The sequence below is a fragment of the Jaculus jaculus genome, chromosome 2 (assembly GCF_020740685.1).
Source record: "Jaculus jaculus isolate mJacJac1 chromosome 2, mJacJac1.mat.Y.cur, whole genome shotgun sequence".
Lineage (NCBI taxonomy): Eukaryota > Metazoa > Chordata > Mammalia > Rodentia > Dipodidae > Jaculus > Jaculus jaculus.
In genome coordinates this window covers 213,852,783-213,874,691 of record NC_059103.1, presented here as the reverse complement: position 1 = coordinate 213,874,691, position 21,909 = coordinate 213,852,783, and the positions used below count along the sequence as shown (strand labels likewise).

Below are 21,909 nucleotides of genomic sequence, written 5' to 3'. Positions count from 1 at the left end.
TTTTAATTACAAATTAAAAATGAAGTTCTTAAAAATCTCAACTTGACCAGATATGAAACAATTTAAAAACCTTTAAAGGTATATTGAGAAAAACCAGGCTTTTTTAAAAAACACGTTTGTCATTACCAAAAAGAGACATCTTTGGGTAAAAATAATAAAAACCCTATGCTGCATAGTCAATGCAGATAGTTCTAGTTTATCTGGTCAATGGGCAAAAAGCAAGCACTTAAGGTCTTCAGCTCCAATCTTTTGTTCATTTCTTATTGCTGGAATTTCATATTCATTTCTTCTTGTTGGATGACTAAGCCGGATGATGGTAAAGATGGTCAGCCGGTATTTACTCAGCCCCGCCCTGCTCAGCCTCGGGAGCCGACCAATTTTCAGCTGGCGGATCGGCTGCTTTTGTCTCTTTGCCATCTTGTGGTTTAGGGTTCCCTGGGCGTCTGCGTCGGTAATTGAAGTTGCGGCGGTACCGACGTTGAGCTGGCTGCTGATCTCGGGTGTCATCTCCTTGATTTTCCTTGTCCTCTTCATTGCCATCCTCTCTGGGCTGTCTTTGGCGAGGAGGACCCCTGCGGAATCGTGGTGTGTAGCCCCGATACATGTTCTGTCTCACTGGTCCACCTTGCTCTCCTGCACCCTGGTTGTCAGCACTCTCCATCTCTTCTCCCTGCACGGGAGGTTGGAATACCGTGGTCCGCGCCCTAGGGCCTCACGTGGTCAGGTGGGCGCCTTCGCCGTGGAAGGGCCGGCGTCGTTGGGCCTGTCCTTCAGGAGCGCTCTCCATCCTTCATTCTTCTCCCCACTCTCACTACTACGTGGAGGACCCTACCACTTGGACAGCGACCTGGACCTCCGCCAGGGCCCGCGGCATGGCCGCCTCCGCACCCTTTTCTCCTTCAGCATCAGACTCCACGGTCTCCCCATCTCCCACACTGCGCAGGTGCTTCCCGGGGTTACTCTTCTTTATGGCAGGCTGATGTACAAATACATCTTCCTTGGTGTCATTCCTGTGGATGAAACCATATCCGTTCCTTACACTGAACCATTCCACTGTTCCCAAAACCTTCGTTGGGAAGACCTTCTTGTCCCCGCCCGCAGGCGCCGCCGACGTGAGGCCGCCCTGGCCGCGGCTCCCTGCGCCCGTGGTGCCCGGCTTGGGGTGGGCGGCGCTGAGGGCGGGGCGGCGGCGGCTGGGCCTCGGCCTCGCTGCTCGAGGTCGCGGTGACGGTGACTGCGGCCGGCGGCGCCAGCTGCGGCTCCTCCCGGGTGGGATGGGTAACTAGGCCTGCTGCGGCGGTGGAGCTGCTCAGGGCTCTCTGGGGTCCGCTCTCCGCTCCCGATCGAACTCTTGTTTTTCTTTATATCCCCAGACTGGCTACTCTTAATAGACTAAGTTCCAAGATTGCTGTACCCCTTTGAAACTCCATTCTCCATCCTATTCCCTCCCCATCTCAGTCTCTCTTTTATTTTGAGGTCATGATCTTTTCCTCCTCTTATGATGGTCTTGTGTAGGTAGTGTCAGGCACTGTGAGGTCATGGATATCCAGGCCATTTTGTGTCTAGCGGTGGGGGCAGGGGTTGCTATTCTTTAGCCTGCTTAAATGTGCTGTCAAATCCCTGGTGTATGTTACATGGACTTCATTCATTACATCAGTCAGGTCTCTATGTCACTGTTTCTTCAGTCCAGGATCTGTATATCATAGCCATCCAGAACCTCCTGATTCCCTGGGACTTTGTCTTATATATTTTGATATTGTGTCTTCTGTGAATTGCATACATAGTGGTCATAAAAGTACCTTATTATATATATGCTGGTTACGGATTTTACCTGGAATTCAACTAGGTCCAAAGATTAGATATGGACTATTTTCCTCTGAGAAGGTTGCTGAGATCCAACCAGCTTTCCTTACCTTTGTGACCCTGATTGGCCCAGTCCCTCCACAGCAGGCATCTTTCCAGAGGAATGTTATCACCAAAATCAACAACATATTTTACACTTGTAAATAGTTGAAAGAAAATAAGACTGGGCACATATGTGTAATCCTAGTATTTGGGAGGCTGAGAGGTAGGAGAATCATGAGTTCAAGCTTCAAGCCCAGCCTGAGCTACACAGCAAGACTCTATCTCAAAAAATAAACTGGGCATGGTGGCACACACCTTTAATCCCAGCAGAGGTAGGAGTATCGCCATGAGTTCAAGGCCACCCTGAGACTACATAGAGAATTCCAGGTCAGGGCTGGAGAGATGGCTTAGCGGTTAAGCGCTTGCCTGTGAAGCCTAAGGACCCCGGTTCGAGAATTCCAGGTCAGCCTAGGCTAGAGCAAGACCCTACCTCAAAAAAACAAAATAAATAAATAAACAAACATAAAAGCAACAAACAACACAAAGGAGAATACTATTTTATGACCCATAGAAATTACATGAAATTTGAAAATTAGTATTCATAATTAGGGTTCTATTGTCACACTTTCTTGGTCATTCACTTCTCAGTTGACAAGAGGACAGAATGACAGACTTGCGTAGTCGCAACAGAGGCTATGTGTGGCTGGCAAAACAGAAAATATTTACAACCTGGTCCTTCTCAGGAAATTCTTGCCAACACCTGACCTGTGTAAAACTGTAGATGGCCTCTGGGGCAACAAGAGCTCTTCAGTTGTGACTAACCATGGGACCATTAGTGGTTCATATTTTTTACTTTTCTCTATCTCCATTCTTTGACAAAAACATCATCAAGTCCTGGAGAGATGGCTTAGCGGTTAAGGCACTTGCCTACAAAGTCTAAGGACCCAGGTTCAACTTCCCAGAAACCATGTAAGCCAGATACACAAGGTGACGCATGTGTCTGGAGTTAGTTTGCATGGGCTGGAGGCCCTGGCATGCCCATTCTCTCTATCTGCCTGTTCCTCTGTTTGTCTCCTCCCCCTCAAATAAATAAATAAATACATATAATATTTTAAAAATCATCAAAGTAGAAGTTTTCAGGGGCTGAAAATGTAGCACAGTGGGAGAGTGCTTACCTAGAATGTGTGAACCCCAGATTCAATCTCCAGCCCCCTAAGTTTTGTTAAAGCAGGGTGGAAGAGATTTCAAAGCATAAGTTGTCAATTAAATTGCATACTGGGCTGGAGAAATAGCTTAGCAGTTAAGGCATTTGCCTGCAAAGCCAAAGGACCCAGGTTTAATTCCCCAGGACCCACGTGAGCCAGATGCACCAGGGAAACATGTATCTAGAGTTCATTTACAGTGGCTAGAGGGCCTGGCATGCCCAGTCTTTCTCTTTCTGTCTCTCTTCTCTCTTCTCTTTTCTCTCTCCCTCCCTCTCCCCCCCCCCCGTCACTCTCTCCTTGCAAATAGATAAATAAAATATTTAAAAATCAAAATGCAGTGATATGGCCATACCCTTTGTTGCACTCAAGTTCGCATTGCTGGCAGAATTACCTAACCAAAAGCAGCTTGTAAGAAAAAGGTCTGTATTGGCTTACATGCTCAAGGGGGAAGCTTCATAATGGCAGGGGGAAATGATGGCATGAGCAGAGGGTGGACATCACTCCCTGACCAACATAAAGTGGACAACAGCAACAGGAGAGTGTGCCAAACACTGGCATGGGGAAACTGGCTATAACACCCATAAGCCCGCCCCCAACAATACACTGCCTCCAGAAGGCGTTAATTCCCAAATCTCCATCAGCTGGGAACCTAGCATCCAGAACACCTAAGTTTATGGGGGACACCTGAATCAAACCACCACACCCTACATTAAAATATTTAAATAAAGCTGAGCATGGTGGCATATACCTTTAAAAAAAAAGTAAATTGTATACTCACAAAACTGTCCTACACACTGCCCCTGCTAGCAACTGTGTCTCCAAGTAGTTTATCCTCCAAAAGCAGTCACTAAAGGAAGTCTCTTCCAGAATGCATAGGCTCACAAGCCCACACCCAAAGGGGTCCAGGAGTAGCAAGCAGGAGTTTGGACCCCTTGGGTACACAGCTGGGCCCAACCAGCTTTCATGTACCTACGTCCCTATTCATGTAGACTGTGTGACCCTGGGCTGTGTGAAGCACTGCCCTTTGAAATTCTGGAGGAGCCCTACACAGTGGGGTGCATTTCTCCCCACAAGGATGAGGCCCAGAACCACTGCTGCCACCAGAGAACAGAGGGCCAAGTTGGCTACCTGGGCAGTCTCGATGCTGGGAGCCATGCTGTTCTGGGGAAGGGGTCAGAAGCTTGGCGCACTGGTGTGGCGGGCACACCTTAAGGAAAGGCAGTGGTACATCCAGAGGCTCAAAGGCAGCTGGTCAGAGCAGTGAGGCTAGACCTGGAGAGCTAGAGAACTCGGGCTGGACAGCAGGCCCACAAGAGCCTCCTGTTTGCTACTGGCAGGGCTCACCTAAGTCTCCATGCTTTCTCTTTGTCCACAGGAGTCTTCCTTCCCGCATCCCCAGTGGCAGCAAAGGAGCCAGTCGTGGAAGAAATGGGGGTGATGGCTCTGGCTGAAATGCTGAACAGCCCACAGCTCAGCTCCGCAGCTGGCTCGCTTGTGGCCCCACTGACAGGCCCTGTGCCAATTGCTATGCCTCAGAGCAACCAATTCACCGGCCTCATGCCCCTGAGCAGCCACCTAACTACCCCCATTGCAGTTTCCCCTGGAGCCACCCTGGCCAGCTCCCTGGGTCTACCTTCAACTGGCCCCCTGAGCAGCCACCTGGCCAGTCCCATGGCCTTAACCCCTGGGGCCACCCTGGCCAGCTCCTTGGGTCTGTCAACTGGCTCTCTGACACCAAGCAGCCCTCTAGCAGGGCCCCTGGCTATGTCTCAGAGCAGCCCCCTCATGGCTCCCCTGGCGGGCACAGTGGCCGTCTCTCTGAGCAGCCCCCTGCTCTCCTCCACAGCTGCCCCTCTAGGTGTTTCTCAGAACCTTCTGACCAACCCCATGAACAACTTGGGGTTGTCAGAGGCCCCGAGGATACGACTAGCAGAGCCACCCCGAGGAAACCCCTCTGGACCCCATTCCTCAGCTGGTACAGGGTTGGCTGCCACCTCCAAAGGTAATGGGTAAACAGTGGGCCTGCAGGGTGACTGGGAAGGCCAGTTTCTGCTTCTATTATGTCTCTAATCCCTCCTCTCATTTCCACCCCTCCACATCACCAGTCACTAGTGAGCACCCTCAGCCGACCCAGGACCAAGAGTCCCTCAACATGGTGTTTGTGGGTGCACCCCTTCAGACCTCCACTCCCATGGGCACCATGGCCCCATCCAGCCCCGCCACGAATTTTTATGGTGCCTCGGATGCCCGGACCCAGTCCAGTGCTCCCCAGGGCCAAATAGCCCCCACATCTGTCCCCATATCCCCAAACACCTCTCCTGCTGGCACAGTCGCTAACCCTGCCCCCACTCCTGCACCCCAAGCTGCTGCCAATTACACTCCCTCAAAAATATCCCACTCCCCCTCCCGGGTGCAGAACTCCTCCTCCCGGCCCTTGCCCACACCCCATTCTCCTCCACGAAACCCCCACTCCCCGCCTCGGACCTCGTCGTCTCCGGCTTCAGTCAATGACACCAGGAGTGTACGTACAGAACCATCTCGCAAAAGTGCCCTAGAGATGGAGCGGAAGATGACCCACCGTAAGACTAGCAAGTTCTCTGACAGTGCCCGAGGTTAGTAACACCAAAGGCTCAGCATGAGTCTGGTAAATCCCTTGCCCATCCATCGGGACTACTGCGTGCCCCTACCACTCCCCTCACATATGGCTCAGTGGAGACCCTCTGTTGTCCCCAGAGTCAAAGCAACCAGCCTGGGAGCGGTTGGTGGGCGAGATCGCCTTCCAGCTGGACCGCAGGATCCTGTCCGGCATCTTCCCAGAGCGGGTGCGCCTCTATGGCTTCACAGTCTCCAACATTCCAGAGAAGATAATCCAGGTGTGTGGCATCCACCTCCCACTCATCGCCGGGGGAGGGGGGAAGGGCTGCAGGAATGAGGCAGGATGCTGAACCCTGAGGGACCGCTGGGGGGGCTGCACTGAGGCTGAGCATGTTGGAATTCAAGGGGACCATGGGATGGAGGGAGCCCAGGGCTCAGTCTAAGCAGCCAACAGGGCAGCTGTCAGTGGGAACCCAATAGTCCAGAGGGCATAAGCAGGTGATTCCCTCTTTGCCACCAAGATGATCTCTGGATAGGCAGCCTTAACCCGGAGAGTTGAGCCACAAGCCTGCAGAATGCTGTGGTCCTGTCTCAATCTGGACTTCTGTTAGCATCCTCAGTGTTTACTGGGGACCATAGGGAATCAGAGCTTAGATGCCCAGCGTGGTCAGGGAAAAGGGGAGCTGCCCAGTGCCTGCCTACAGCCCTCCTAGAACAGCACCTGTGTGGACTTCCTGGTCTGTCCTGCCCCAATCCACATGACCCTTACCACGGGAGGTGAACAGAGCCTACCTTGAGCCAGGACCTTCCTTGCTCTTCTCCTACATCATATTGGCTCTTGACTCTTCAACTTGCTAAGAAACTTCATCAGATTACAGAAAAAAAACGGTCCAAATTTTGAGTAGACTTATGGATTAAACTGTGCTGATTTCCAGAATATACATCCCGATGATCTTGGTTGTTCCACAGAACCATGTGATCACTGTTGCTCATGCCATGGGCCCTCTGGTCTAGTTTCTGGCTGACGACTGTCCACTGGCATATGAGAGCTCTGATGACCCATGATCATGAAGACTGGACAGGGTGATTTAAACCCAGCAGACCCAGTGCAGAAACTCGGCGCTCTTGTCCTGAGTTCAGGCAGATCAGCATGTCAGGACGGCATGGCTGGGTACAGTCTTTACATCTCTAGGTGCTGATAGCTTGTGTCTAGTTGCCAAGATGACATTTCTCTTATAGACAAAAATCTGGACATCCAGATAGAAAATGAATATTAAAGCCAGGCGTGATGACGCACGCCTTTAACCCTAGCACTCAGGAGACAGAGGTAGGAGGATTGCCATGAGTTTGAGGCCAGCCTGAGAATACATAGTAAATTCCAGGTCAGCCTGGGCTAGAGTGAGACCCTACCTCAAAAAACCAATATATATATGGAGAGGGAGGGAATGAGCATGCAGTGCCTCCAGCCACTGCAAACAAACTTCATACACTTGTGCCAGCTTGTGCAGTTGGTTTATGTGGGTACTGGGAATCGAACCTGGGTCCTTAGGCTTCGCAGGCAAGCGCCTTAACCTATAAGCTATCTCTCCAGCCCCTAAGAAAAGAGATTTCTTATTGCTTACAAATGACAACTTCAACCTGGTGATGTGGCTGAGGAAATACAGAACTTGTGTAGCCCTGGGTTTGATCCCAGCATTGCATACAATGGGTATGGTAGAGCATGTTTATAATCTCAGCACTTGAAAGGTGGAGTCAGGTAGTTTAGGACAAGTTTAAAGCAAGCCTGGGATACATAAGGTCCTGTCTCAGAAAAAGTACAGAGGTCCAGGTGTGGTGGCGTGCGCTTTTAATCTCAGCACTCAGGAGGCAGAGGTAGGAGGATCACCTCGAGTTCGAGGCCACCTTGAAACTACATAGTGAATTCCAGGTCAGCCTGGGCTAGAGTGAGACCCTACCTCAAAAAACCACAAAAAAAAAGGAAAGGAAAAGTAAAGAGATGGCTGAGTCAGATAAAACTTGCCATTGCAAGGGTGAGGACCAGAGTTCAGATTCCCAGCACCCACGTAAATGCCAAGTGGGTGTGGCAGTCCGCCTGTAATCCCAGCACTCAGGAGGTGGAAATGGGATCCTTGGGGCAAACTGGCTACCAAGACTAGCCAAATTGGGAAGTCCTGGGTTCAAATGAGACCCTACCTCAGAAAATAAGGTGGAGAGCCATCGAGGAAGACATCTGATATCAACCTCTGGCCTTCACACAGACACACATGCATGTTCACATATGTGCTCCCACACACATGTAAGTACACACATATACGATGTAAAAATTGTAAATTTGGGGGGGGCTGAAGAGATTGCTTAATGGTTAAGGCATTTGCCTGTGTAGCTTAAGGACCCAGGTTCAATTCTCCAGTACCCACATAAACTAGATGCACAAGGTGATACATGTGTCTGAAGTTTGTTTGCAGTGGCTAGAGGCCCTGGCATGCCCATTTTCTCCATGTGCCTCTTTCTCTCTCAAAATAAATACATAAATAATAGTTTTCTTAGACAGCATGGCTCTTTTCAGTTTCTTGCATGAAGTTACACTAGTCCAAGTTAAAAGCAGACCCCAAATGGTTACATTATACAAGCTGTGAGGTTTTTAAGCTTGTGACAAGGGACAGAAGGGACATTCTACTCATTGCAAGGAAATCCTCACTTATACTTCAGAGAGCCACAAGCACTTAAAACCCATGAACCTTCAGCTGATCATCCTTAGCCAGTCCAATCTCTATTAGGAACTGGCATATGTTCTTGTGCTGGTCACCCTGTAGCTGAATCACTTCTCCATATTCTGGATGTTCAATTACAGTACTATTGCAGGCAAATTTCTTCTTGAACGCCTTCACTAGTTTCTTTTTATCATAATCATCAGCGCTCCCTTGGACAGTAGCCAGGGTCTTCCTGCCGTTCCTCTGTTGAACTCTTATATGGATATAATCCTCAGTGCCGGCAGGAAGCAGGTCATCACCCTTACTTGCATCAGCAAAGGGGTCAAAAGGGTGGAGGTTCTGGATAGCAGACATACAATACAATTCCTTTTTCTCAGTGGAAACAGCCTGTGGAAGGCAGGTGCGGGAGAAGGCGGGCAGGAGGAACGGAGTGTCGGGAAGTGAGGGGGGTCGAGGGGAAGGCAGATGAGTCCTCAGCGGCGGCTCACTGACTGGGGCCTAAATAGTTTTTAAATTGTATTTTGTTTGTTTGTTTTTTTTTTTAATTTTTATTAACATTTTCCATGATTATAAAATATATCCCATGGTAATTCCCTCCCTCCCCACCCCCACACTTTCCCATTTGAAATTCCATTCTCAATCATATTACCTCCCCATTACAATCATTGTAATTACATATATACAATATCAACCTATTAAGTATCCTCCTCCCTTCCTTTCTCCACCCTTTATGTCTCCTTTTCAACTTACTGGCCTCTGCTACTAAGTATTTTCATTCTCACACAGAAGCCCAGTCATCTGTAGCTAGGATCCCCATATGAGAGAGAACATGTGGTGCTTGGCTTTCTGGGCCTGGGTTACCTGACTTAGTATAATACTTTCCAGGTCCATCCATTTTTCTGCAAATTTCATAACTTCATTTTTCTTTACCGCTGAGTAGAACTCCATTGTATAAATGTACCACATCTTCATTATCCACTCATCTGTTGAGGGACATCTAGGCTGGTTCCATTTCCCAGCTATTATAAATTGAGCAGCAATAAACATGGTTGAGCATGTACTTCTAAGGAAATGAGATGAGTCCTTTGGATATATGCCTAGGAGTGCTATAGCTGGGTCATATGGTAGATCAATCTCTAGCTGCTTTAGGAACCTCCACACTGTTTTCCACAACGGCTGGACCAGATTGCATTCCCACCAGCAGTGCAGAAGGGTTCCTTTTTTTCCACATCCCCGCCAACATTTATGATCATTTGTTTTCATGATGGTGGCCAATCTGACAGGAGTGAGATGGAATCTCAATGTAGTTTTAATCTGCATTTCCCTGATGACTAGTGACGTAGAACATTTTTTTAGGTGCTTATATGCCATTCGTATTTCTTCCTTTGAGAACTCTCTATTTAGCTCCTTAGCCCATTTTTTGATTGGCTTGTTTGATTCCTTATTGGTTAACTTTTTGAGTTCTTTGTATATCCTAGATATTAATCCTCTATCTGATATATAGCTGGCGAAGATTTTTTCCCATTCTGTAGGTTGCCTCTTTGCTTTTTTCACTGTGTCCTTTGCGGTGCAAAATCTCTGTAATTTCATTAGGTCCCAGTGGTTAATCTGTGGTTTTATTGCCTGAGCAATTGGGGTTGTATTCAGAAAGTCTTTGCCAAGACCAATATGTTGAAGGGTTTCCCCTACTTTTTCCTCTAGCAGTTTCAAAGTTTCCGGTCTGATGTTAAGGTCTTTAATCCATTTGGACTTAATTCTTGTGCATGGCGAGAGAGAAGAATCTATTTTCATCCTTCTGCAGATATTTATCCAGTTTTCAAAACACCATTTGCTGAAGAGGCTGTCTCTTCTCCAATGAGTATTTTTGGCATTTTTATCCAATATCAGGTGGCTATAGCTACTTGGGCTTACATCTGGGTCCTCTATTCTGTTCCACTGATCTACATGTCTGTTTTTGTGCCAGTACCATGCTGGTTTTGTTACTATGGCTCTGTAGTATAGGTTAAAATCAGGTATGGTGATACCACCAGCCTCTTTTTTGTTGCTCAGTATTATTTTAGATATTCGAGGTTTTTTGTGATTCCAAATGAATTTTTGGATTGTTTTTTCTATTTCCATGAAGAAAGCCTTTGGAATTTTGATAGGGATTGCATTAAATGTGTAGATTGCTTTAGGTAAGATTGCCATTTTCACGATATTGATTCTTCCAAGCCAGGAACAAGGGATGTTTCTCCACTTTCTAGTGTCTTCTGCAATTTCTCGCTTGAGTGTTTTAAAGTTCTCATTGTATAGATTCTTTACTTCCTTGGTTAGGTTTATTCCAAGGTATTTTATTTTTTTTGATGCAATTGTGAATGGGAGTGATTCTCTGATTTCATCCTCTTTGTGTTTGTTGTTAGCATATACGAAGGCTACTGATTTCTGTGTATTTATTTTGTATCCTGCTACATTGCTGTAGGTTTTGATCAGCTCTAACAGCTTGCTAGTAGAGTCTTTAGGGTCCTTTATGTATAGAATCATGTCATCTGCAAATAATGATAACTTGATTTCTTCCTTTCCAATTTGTATCCCTTTTATGTGTGTCTCTTGCCTTACTGCTATGGCTAAGACTTCCAAAACTATATTAAATAGAAGTGGAGACAGTGGACACCCTTGTCTTGTTCCTGATTCTAGTGGAAAAGCTTCCAGTTTTTCCCCATTTAGTAATATGTTGGCTGTAGGCTTGTCATAAATAGCCTTTATTATATTGAGATATGTTTCTTCTATTCCCAGTCTCTGTAGGACTTTTATCATGAAGGGATGTTGGATTTTGTCAAATGCTTTCTCTGCATCTAATGAGATGATCATGTGATTTTTGTCCTTCAACCCATTTATGTAATGTATTACATTTATAGATTTGCGTATGTTGAACCATCCCTGCATCTCTGGGATAAAGCCTACTTGGTCAGGGTGAATGATCTTTTTGATATACTCTTGTATTCTGTTTGCCAATATTTTGTTGAGAATTTTTGCATCTATGTTCATGAGGGAGATTGGTCTGTAATTTTCTTTTTTTGTTCTATCTTTGCCTGGTTTTGGTATCAGGGTGATGCTGGCCTCATAGAAGGAGTTTGGTAGGATTCCTTCTTTTTCTATTTCCTGGAAAAGCTTAAGAAGCAATGGTGTTAGCTCTTCCTTAAAAGTCTGGTAAAATTCAGCAGTGAATCCATCCGGGCCTGGGCTTTTTTTAGTTGGGAGATTATTGATAACTGCTCGGATCTCCATGTTTGTTATAGGTCTATTTAAGTGATTAATCTCATTTTGATTTAATTTAGGTAGGTCATATAGATCAAGGAAATCATCCATTTCTTTCAGATTTTCATACTTTGTGGAGTATATGCTTTTATAGTATGTCCCTATAATTTTTTGAATTTCTCTGGAATCTGTTGTGATGTTACCTTGTTCATCTCTGATTTTATTAATTTGTGTCTCTTCTCTCTTTCTTTTGGTCAGATTTGCTAAGGGTTTATCAATCTTGTTTATCCTTTCAAAGAACCAACTCTTTGTTTCATTAATTCTTTGGATTGTTCTTTTTGTTTCTATTTCATTAATTTCTGCCCTAATCTTTATTATTTCTTCCCGTCTACTACTTTTTGGTTTGCCTTGTTCTTCTTTTTCCAAGGCTTTAAGGCGAAGCATTAGGTCGTTTACTTGCGACCTTTCTAATTTCTTAATATAGGCACTTAAGGCTATAAATTTACCTCTTAGAACTGCCTTCATTGTGTCCCAGAGATTTTGGTATGTTGTGTTCTCATTATCATTTGACTCTATAAATTTTTTGATTTCCTTTTTGATTTCTTCATTGACCCACTCATCATTTAGTAGTGTATTGTTTAGTTTCCATGATTTTGTGTATGCTCTATAGCCTTTCTTGCTACTGATTTTTAGTTTAATTCCATTGTGGTCAGATAGAATGCAAGGAATTATTTCAATTTTCCTGAATTTGTTAAGATTTGCTTTGTGTCCTAATATATGGTCTATTTTAGAGAATGTTCCATGTGCTGCTGAAAAGAATGTATATTCTGCAGCCTTTGGATGAAATGTCCTGTATATATCTGTTAGGTCCATTCCTTCTATGACCTCATTTAGTCCAGATGCCTCTCTGTTTATTCTTTCCCTGGATGACCTGTCAATTGATGAGAGTGGGGTGTTAAAGTCACCCACCACCACTGTGTTTGGTGTTATCTGTGACCTTAGTTCTAATAGTGTTTGTTTGACGAATTTGGGAGCCCCCATGTTAGGTGCATATATGTTTAGGATTGTAATGTCCTCCTGTTGGAGTGTGCCCTTAATCAATATAAAGTGACCTTCCTTATCTTTTTTGACTAACGTCGGACTAAAGTCTACCCTGTCTGATATTAGGATAGCAACCCCTGCTTGTTTTCTAGGCCCATTTGCTTGAAACACCGTCTTCCAACCTTTCACCCTAAGATAATGTCTATCCTTTGTAGAAAGGTGAGTTTCTTGGAGACAACAAATTGTAGGATCCTGCTTTTTAACCCAGTCTGCAAATCTATGTCTTTTCGTTGGGGCATTGAGACCGTTGATATTAAGAGATATTATTGAAAGGTGTGTATTTATGTTTGCCATTTGTGTGTGTGTGTGTGTGTGTGTTACTTGTTCTACCTGTGCTCTCTTCTGTTAACTGGTATTTGAGTATAGCTTGTTTTTTCTAGGTTCCTTATATGTGTGCTTTTCCTTTTGTTCAGCATGGAGGATTCTATCAAGTATTTTCTGTAGAGCTGGTTTTGTCTTCAGATACTCCTTTAACCTGCTTTTGTCATGGAATGTCTTTATTTCTCCATCTATTTGGATGGATAACTTTGCAGGATAAAGTAACCTTGGTTGACAGTTGTTATCTTTCAGAACTTGGAATATATCACTCCAAGCCCTTCTGGCTTTAAAAGTTTGTGTTGAATAATCTGCTGTAATCCTGATGGGCTTGCTTTTGTAGGTAACTTGATTTTTCTCTCTAACTGCTTGCAATATTTTTTCTTTGGTTTGTGTGTTTGGAAGTTTGAGTATAATGTGGCGAGGAGAGTTTCTTTCTGGGTTTTGTCTGGCTGGGGTTCTAAAGGCTTCCTGTATCTGTATTGGCACCTCTTTCCCAATTTGGGGGAAATTTTCCTCTATGATTTTGTTGAAGATGCCTACTATGCCTCTGGAGTGGAGTTCTTCTCCTTCTACTATGCCCTGAATTCTTATATTGAATCTTTTCATAGTGTCCCGAATATCTTGAAATTCCCACTCATACTTTTCTATAAGTTTGTCTTTCTCTTTGTTGGACTGCATTAGGTCTGCCACCTGATCTTCTAGCTTAGATATTCTGTCCTCTCACTCATCCATCCTACTGGTGAGATTTTCTACAGAGTTTTTTATTTCATTAACTGTGTTCTTCATTGCTAGTAATTCTGACTGGTTTTTCTTTATTATTTCTATTTCCCTATTTATGTCTTGTATTGCCTTCTTTATTTCATTAAATTGGTGTCCTGCCTCTTCTTTGATTCCTTTGATTTCCTCTTTGATTTCTTCTTTGATTGTTTTCATGTGTTCTTTGACCTCTTTGAACATATTTATAATTATTCTTTTGAACTCTTTCTCAGGCATTTCCTCTAACTCTTTCTCACTGGAGGACATTTCTGATGCATTAATACTTTTAGGCGGATTTATATCGTCTTGCTTTTTAGTGTTTCTTGTGTTATAATGTATATATTTTTGCATCATGGATTAAGTTAATGCTTGGATTTTCTAGCTAGCTGTGTATTCTTAGCTGTATCAATTGATTTGATGTAATATATTTTCAGGGTAGGACCTTAAGGTATTAGGTGTGGCTCTTAAGACTCTCAGAGTATCTACAAAGATGTTCTTAGGGGTTGAGTTTCCCTGCTATAGGAGTATTCAAGCAGGCTGAGTGGAATAAAATACTGGTAGATTCTAAAATTTAACTAAACACTGTACACATTCAATCAAAAACAGCCCCGAGTATGTATGCAAGAGTAGTTATTATAATGACCAGATCCTCTATCAACAAAGAGGTTTAGATTTCTGGTCTGTTGAGGTATCCAAGTCAGCTTGTGACCAAGTGAGACCCTTCCCTGGTGCAATCCCAGTTACCTTGGGTGATTGTGGTCTCAGTCAAGTTGCTGCCTGGGTCGTCGGGCTGCTGTTCTGATTTCTGGAGCTGGGCACTTGCTTTTCCTATGGGGCAAACTGAGCCGCTGCTGCTGCCTCTGCTGCTGTTGTAGCTGCCACCCCCGGAGCCACCACTGCTGCTGAAGCTGCCGCTGCCGTGTCCACCGCCGCTGCTCACCCCGAAGCCGCTGCTGCGGGATCTGCCGCCGCTGCCGCTCCTGGGTCCGCTGCTGCTGGGGCCACTGGTACCGGTGCTGGAGCCGCTGAAGTTGCTGCCGAACTCTGCTCCTGCTTGGGTCCTGCTGTCAGCCCAAGTTGGCGTGGCCGGGTCCCAGGCTGCTGCTGTGTTCGCTGGAGCTGGGTTCAGGTGGTGGGGGAGGGGAGGGAGCCGTGGCTGCTCTTGTTGTATCGCTGTTCCACGTGTGCTTCTACCTCGCGGTCTGCTCTTCCCTCCGTTGCTCGCTGCCGCTCTCCCCTCACGTTTCCCGAGTTGCGGAGAGCGCGGTGTGAGGGGAAAATCCCGCACCTGGCTTGTCCTGCGGCTCGAGCCGAGAGTCCGGCGGCTTTCTGCCGCTCCGCAGCTGCGGCGGGTGGCCGAGCCGCCCCGGAGCCGCTGTTCCCGCCTGTGCAGGCTCTGGATGCTCTGGAACTCTTCTACTTCTCCGCTGCCGCCTCAATTTCCTATACACCTCACTTTTTAGTAAAAGTGTGTATTTTGCTGAGTTTTTTTGGTCTTTTTCCCCCCTAGGCTGCTTTGGCGTTGTACCTACGCCGCCATCTTAACCGGAAGTCCTGTTTGTTTATTTTTTGAGGTAGGGTCTCACTCTAGCTCAGGCTGACCTGGAACTCACTATGTAGTCTCAGGGTGGCCTCAAACTCACTGTGATCCTCCTACCTCTGCCTCCCAAGTGCTGGGATTAAAGGCGTGTGCCACCATGCCCGGCTTCATTAAATTGTATTTTTTAATGAATACCTAAAACTTTAGTCTGTATTTGACATCCATATACTGATATCTGTGTGTATGTGATGTGATGCTTTGTCAGGCTATTAAATTTGTTGAAAAGAGGGAGGTCTGGGGAAATTGCTCAGTGGTTAAAGACAGTTGTTTGCAAAGCCTGATGATAGACCAGGTTCATGTCCCCTGGTACCCACCTAAAGCCAGATAGGCATTCATTTGCAATGGCATGAGACCCATGGTATGCACGCATGCGCACATGAGTGCCCACACACTAAAAATTTTAAATCGAGGTTTATTGATCACAGCTCCATATTGAGGGAGAGACCCCATCCCAAGGAAGGAAGTATGCAGGTGAGCCATCAGAGGACACCTGACCCTCTTCTCTGGCCTCTATTCGCATGCCATAGGGTACACACACACCATGGAACACACACAGTCAATCTTTCTAAGAGAAAGAAAGTGGCAGTTTAAATGAAAGATAAAACCACAGACATTTAGGGATTGGCTGTGCCAGTCTGCCACACTGACCCTCTACTTTTGCTTAGGCTGCAGAATTAGGTCACAACACTAAGATGGACCTCTTTAGGAAAGAGGCAGAGAAAGCTAAGAGCAATGTAAAGCTATACGTGATTTCACACCTGAGGAAGTCAAAGCCAGTGTGGCCCACTGAGCCATGTTGGCAGCCTCTGGGTCCCTAGACTTCATCATACCATGCCAATCATTCTGCCCAAGAGCCTCCATCACCACTTTTAGACCCATTGGCCCATTCAACTCATAGTGATCCTCTTACCTCTGTCTCCCTAGTGCTAGCATTAAAGGTGTGTGCCACCATGTCCAGATAAGCTTTATTTCTTTTTTGAATGTAAGGTTTTATTTATTGTTAGAGAGGGAGAAGGAGGCACATAGAGACAGAGGTAGAATGGGCATGCCAGGGCCTCTTGCCAGTGCAAATGAACTCCAAGACACAAGCACCACCTTGTGCATCTGGCTTATGTGGGTCCTGGAGAATCAAACCTGGGTCTTAGGCTTTGCAGGCAAAGTTTTTTTTTTAAATATATTTATTTATTTACTTGACAGAGAGAGAGAGAGAGAATGGGCAAGCCAGGACCTCCAGCCACTGCAAACGAACTCCAGACACATGTGCCGCCTTGTGCATCTGGCTAATGTGGGTCTTGGGGAATCGAGCCTGGGTCCTTTGGCTTTGCAGGCAAACGTCTTATCACTAAGCCATCCCTCTAGCCCTTTGTTTTGCCTTTTTGTTTGTTTAGCCCAGGCTGACCTGGAATTTATTATGTAGTCTCAGGCTGGCCTCAAACCCACAACCATTCTCCTGCCTCTGCCTCCAGAGTGCTGGGACCTTGCTTTTCTTCACTCCAGTTGCCAACCGTTGTTAGAATTCCTAAATTCTACCCAGACTGGCCAACCTGGTATTGTCCCAACCAGGCCTATTCATTCTACAAACTGAAAAGCATTAGTTGAGCTCTACTCTTCCTTGAGGACACAGTGACTCCCCACTGAACCTGGCTATCTTGTTTGTTTCAAGGTAGGGTCTCACTCTAGTCCAGGCTGACCTGGAATTCAATATGTAGTCTTGAACTCACAGTGATCCACCTGCCTGTGTCTCTTGAGGGCTGGGATTAAAGGCATGCACCACCATGCCTAGTCGGCTGTCTTTTTAACAAGATCATGAAGTAATTTATTTTATTTTATTTATTTTTGGTTTTTCGAGGTAGGGTCTCACTCTAGCTCAGACTGACCTGGAATTAACTTTTTTAAAAATTTTATTCTGGGCTGGAGAGATGGCTTAGCAGTTAAGTGCTTGCCTGTGAAGCCTAAGGACCCCGGTTTGAGGCTCGGTTCCCCAGGTCCCACGTTAGCCAGATGCACAAGGGCGCACATGTCTGGAGTTCGTTAGCAGAGGCTGGAAGCCCTGGCACGCCCATTCTCTCTCTCTCCCTCTATCTGTCTTTCTCTCTGTGTTTGTCGCTCTCAAACAAACAAATAAATAAATAAATAAAAATTAAAAAAAATTATTCTGATTTTTAAATGTTTTTTTAAAAATATTTTATTTATTTGAGAGACAGAAAGAGGCAAATAGAGAGCATGGATGCACCAGGGCCTCTAGCCACTGCAAATGAACTTCAAACATATGTACCACCTTGTGCATCTGGCTTATGTGGGTACTATGGAATGGAACCTGGGTCCTTAGGGTTCATAAGCAAGCACTTAAGCACTAAGCAATCTCTTCAGCCCCTATGTGGTTTTTATTTTAATGATTTTTGAAACAGGGTCTTACTCTAGCCCAGGCTGGCCTCAAACTCATGGTGAGTCTTCCTACTTCAGCACCTTAAATGCTGGAATTAAAAACATGCACCACCACAACCTGCTGGTTTTTTGAGACAAGGTTTTATTGTGTGTCCTTGGATGGCTTGGAGCTCACTATGTAGACTAGGTTGGCCTCAAACTTGTGGTGATCTCCTGCCTCTGCCTCCTGTGTGAGAGATCTCAGGCATGTGCCACCATGTCAAGCTACTTATCCTGTTTCTGGTCTTGTTATTGGTGGTGGTAGTGTGTGTTTCTATGTGAGGTGAGCATGTGGGGTGGGACATATGCTGTGTGTACACATGTAGAGACTGAGGTTGGGTGTCTTCTTCAATCACTCTCCACTTTATTGAGACAAGGGTCTCTTGCTAGACTTAGAACTCAACATGGCTTGACTAGGCAGCCAGTGAGCCCCAAGGACTCCCTGTCTCTGTTTCCCCAGCACTGGGATTATAAACACATATCACCACACCTAACCTTTTTATTTTTTATATGGGTGCTGGGAATCTGAACCCAGTTCCTCACCCTTATACTACAAGCATTTTAGCCATTAAGCTATCTTCCTAGCCCTGTGCCTATTATTTTTTATTTTATTTTATTTATTTTTATTTTATTTTAGTTGAGGTAGGGTCTCACTCTAGCCCAGGCTGACCTGGAATTCACTGTGTAGTCTCAGGCTGGCCTTAAACTTACAGCTATTCTCCTACCTCTGCTTCCTGAATGCTGGGATTAAAGGCATGGCTCAGTATTTCTCATGTATATACCTTATTTTTAATCTCTTTGAAAGAGAGAGAATGGGCACAACAGGGCCTTTAGCCCCTGTACACAAACTCTAGATGCATGCGCTACCTTGTGCATTTGGCTGACACGGATCCTGAGGAATCGAACCTGGTTCCTCTGGCTGTGTAGGAAGCATCTTAACCGCTAAGCCATATCTGTAGTACTTATTTAGCAGAGAGAGAGGAGAAACAGATGGGCAAGCACTTAACCACTAAGACATCTCTCCAACCCTTTTGTTTTTTGAGGTAAGGTTTCACTCTAGCCCAGGCTGACCTGGAATTTACTATGTAGTCTTAGGCTGGGCTCAAACTCACAGTGATCATCCTACCTCTGCCTCCCCAGTGCTAGGATTAAAGGCATGTACCACCATGCCCAGACTGAAAATGAAAATATTCATTCTTATTTATTTGAGAGTGACAGAGAAAGAGGAAGAGAGAGAGAGAGAGAGAGAGAGAATAGGCATGCCAGGGCCTCCAGCCACTGCAAATGAACTCCAGATGCGTGTGCTCCCTTGTGCATCTGGCTAACATTGGTCCTGGGGAACTGAGCCTCGAACCGGGGTCCTTAAGCTTCACAGACAAGCGCTTAACCACTAAGCCATCTCCCCAGCCCTCAGCTTTTTAACTTTTTTTGGTTTTTCAAGGTAGGGTCTCACTCTAGCCCAGGCTGACCTAGAATTCACTATGCAGATTCAGGGTGGCCTTAAAATCATGGTGATTCTCCTAGCTCTGCCTCCCAAGTGCTGGGATTAAAGGTGTGCACTACCATGCCCAGCTCAACTAATTTATTTACTTATTTATTTAATTTACTTATTTTTAGTTTTTCAAGGTAGGGTCTCACTCTAGTCCAGGCTGATCTGGAATTCACTATGTAGTCTCAGGGTGGCCTCAAACTCACAGTGATCTTCCTACCTCTGCCTCCTGAGTGCTGGGATTAAAGGCATGTGCCACCACACCTGGCTCAGCCCTATTTCTTTAATTTTTAAAGTTATACTTTTGGGCTGTCGAGATGGCTTAGCAGTTAAGGTGCTTGCCTGTGGAGCCTAAAGACCCAGGTTTGACTCCCCAGTGACCACATAAGCCAAATGCACAAGATGGTGCATGCATCTGGAGTTTGTTTGCAATGGCTAGAGGCCCTGGTGCATTCAGTCTCTCTCTCTCAAATAAATAAAATATAAAATTACACTTTTTTGTTTGCTTGTTTTTTCGAGGTAGGGTTTCACTCTATCCCAAGCTGACCTGGAACTCGATATCTAGTCTCACTGTGATTCTCCTACCTCTGCCTCCCAAGTACTGGGATTAAAGGTGTGCACTACCATGCCCAGCTTCTTTAATTTTTAACATGCTAATATATAAAAACATAAAATCACACCTATTAATGGGGTGCCATGTGAAGTGTTTGGCACATTTACACAATGTATAGTCAGGTTAAGCATATTTGCTGAGATCTTTTACATTTTTCTTTTTTTCTTAGTGCTAGGGGACAAGCCCATTCTCTCTCTCTCTCTCTCTCTCTCTCTCCCTCTCTCCCTTTCTGCAACTTTCTATCTCTCTACCTCTTTCTATCTCTCAATAACTGAAATTTTCTTTAAAAGAGAGAATGCATATTCCAGGGCCTCTAGCCAATGAAAATGAACTCCAGATGCATGTACCACCTTGTGTATTTGGCTTTATGTGGGTACTGGAAATCAAATCTGGCTCCTTAGGCTTTGTAGGCCTGAACCATCTCTCCAGCCCCATATCCATCTTTTTTTTTTTTTTTTTTTTGGTTTTTCGAGGTAGGGTCTCACTCTGGTCCAGGCTGACCTGGAATTAACTCTGTAGTCTCAGGGTGGCCTTGAACTCAAGGCGATCCTCCTACCTCTGCCTCCCGGGTGCTGGGATATCCATCTTTTTGATCAAAGGTCAGGTACCATGGCTGTAGGGAGTCTGTGAAAAGTGATGTTCAAAAAGGTCGCAGGCACTGTTAGTAGCTGGGTGAGCCATTGTCTGTCACTCCATGTTAAGAGCTCTCCACACCCAGGTATGGTGGGCCACACAGATTCTCAGCATTCAGCAAGCTGAAGCAGGTTAATTGCCTTAAATTCAAGGCCAGCTAGGCTACATGGATCACCAAGTGAGACCCTGTCCTACCTCAAAAAAAGGAAGGAAGGAAGGAAGAAGGAAGGAGGGAGGGAAGAGAAAATATAAAAATAGAACTTTCCCTCAACTCTTGGGGAAACCTCACAAACTGGGATCAGATGACCCTGAGAGTATGAACAGCCCCCTCATTTTTCCTGTGCCTCCAGATTCCCAGTCACACTCCCCATTCTTAGTCCTTGGTGGTGTCAGCTGAGTCCTATACCCCTGGTGGATAGAACAAACAACAGGGATAGGTGTTCTGGAAGCTTTGAAGGAACACTGCCCTTCCCATCCTGATCAGGCCTTGGTGACCTTTCATCAGGCTCAGTCCTCTGGATTCCCCTACCTCTTGGGCACCCCAAAAATCTCCCCATGTATCCCCTTGGATGGTGGTCAGCTGTGTTTGGTGGCCTCCCTCAATCAGCGTCTCCTGCCCCTCTCTTTCTCCTGTGTGCCACAGTGGTAGGGGAAGGTCCCTGATGGCCACTCTCCCAACAGGCCTCCCTGAACCCCAGTAACCACAAGCTGGATGAAGACCTCTGCCAGACACTCACACAGCGCTACGTGAGCATCATGAACAGGCTTCAGAGTCTGGGCTACAACGGACGGGTTCACCCGGCGCTGACAGAGCAGCTGGTGAATGCCTACGGCATCTTGCGAGAGCGGCCCGAACTGGCAGCGTCTGAGGGCGGTTCCTACACTGTGGACTTCCTGCAGCGAGTGCTGGTAGAGACTGTGCACCCCAGCATGCTCACGGATGCCCTCTTGCTGCTCTCATGCCTCAACCAGTTGTCACATGATGATGGCAAACCCATGTTCATTTGGTAACATTCATGCCCAGCTGGCCCAGGTTCACTCTGCCCAGTACCCTGCGCATGGCCATTAAAGCTTCCTACAGACACTATCCACTGGGCCCACGCCACATTTCTGGGTGTTGCTGCCTCCTCCTGTGGGGTGCCTCACTAGGCATCTTCAGTCCTGCCTGTCATGGGAGTTCACACCCACATGGGGCCCCTGCAGAACCCCCCAGAACAAGGCTCAACATATGTCTGAATGAGGAGACTGAACTAAAGGCTTCCAGGTCCCTTCCACTTAGTGGCAGAAGCAGAGGGAATTCTGAGTCTTGGAGGAAGAAGAGCGGGGGTGAGGAGGGGCACAGGAAGGAAGGGACAGCCTTTGTGCAATGCAGGGGACAAAGAACT

At 46.1% G+C, this 21,909-nt stretch overlaps 2 protein-coding genes and 1 pseudogene across 2 annotated transcripts in view; 1 reads left to right on the top strand and 2 right to left on the bottom strand.

Annotated features, from left to right (window-relative positions):
- Spatc1 (spermatogenesis and centriole associated 1) overlaps positions 1-21,535 on the top strand; it is a 43,805-nt gene extending 22,270 nt beyond the window's left edge. Inside the window, exons 2-5 of the mRNA XM_045143924.1 lie at positions 4,426-5,052; positions 5,555-5,662; positions 5,784-5,923; positions 21,206-21,535. Coding sequence (XP_044999859.1) covers positions 4,426-5,052; positions 5,555-5,662; positions 5,784-5,923; positions 21,206-21,535 — 1,205 coding nt within the window. The remainder of the gene's footprint in view (positions 1-4,425; positions 5,053-5,554; positions 5,663-5,783; positions 5,924-21,205) is intronic.
- On the bottom strand, positions 135-4,205 carry LOC123458567 (annotated as a pseudogene).
- On the bottom strand, positions 8,199-8,710 carry LOC101601527 (eukaryotic translation initiation factor 1-like). The gene has a single exon (XM_045143925.1). The coding sequence runs from the start codon at positions 8,708-8,710 to the stop codon at positions 8,369-8,371; it is 342 nt and encodes a 113-aa protein (XP_044999860.1). The 3' UTR covers positions 8,199-8,368.
- Positions 21,536-21,909: the final 374 nt, after the last annotated feature.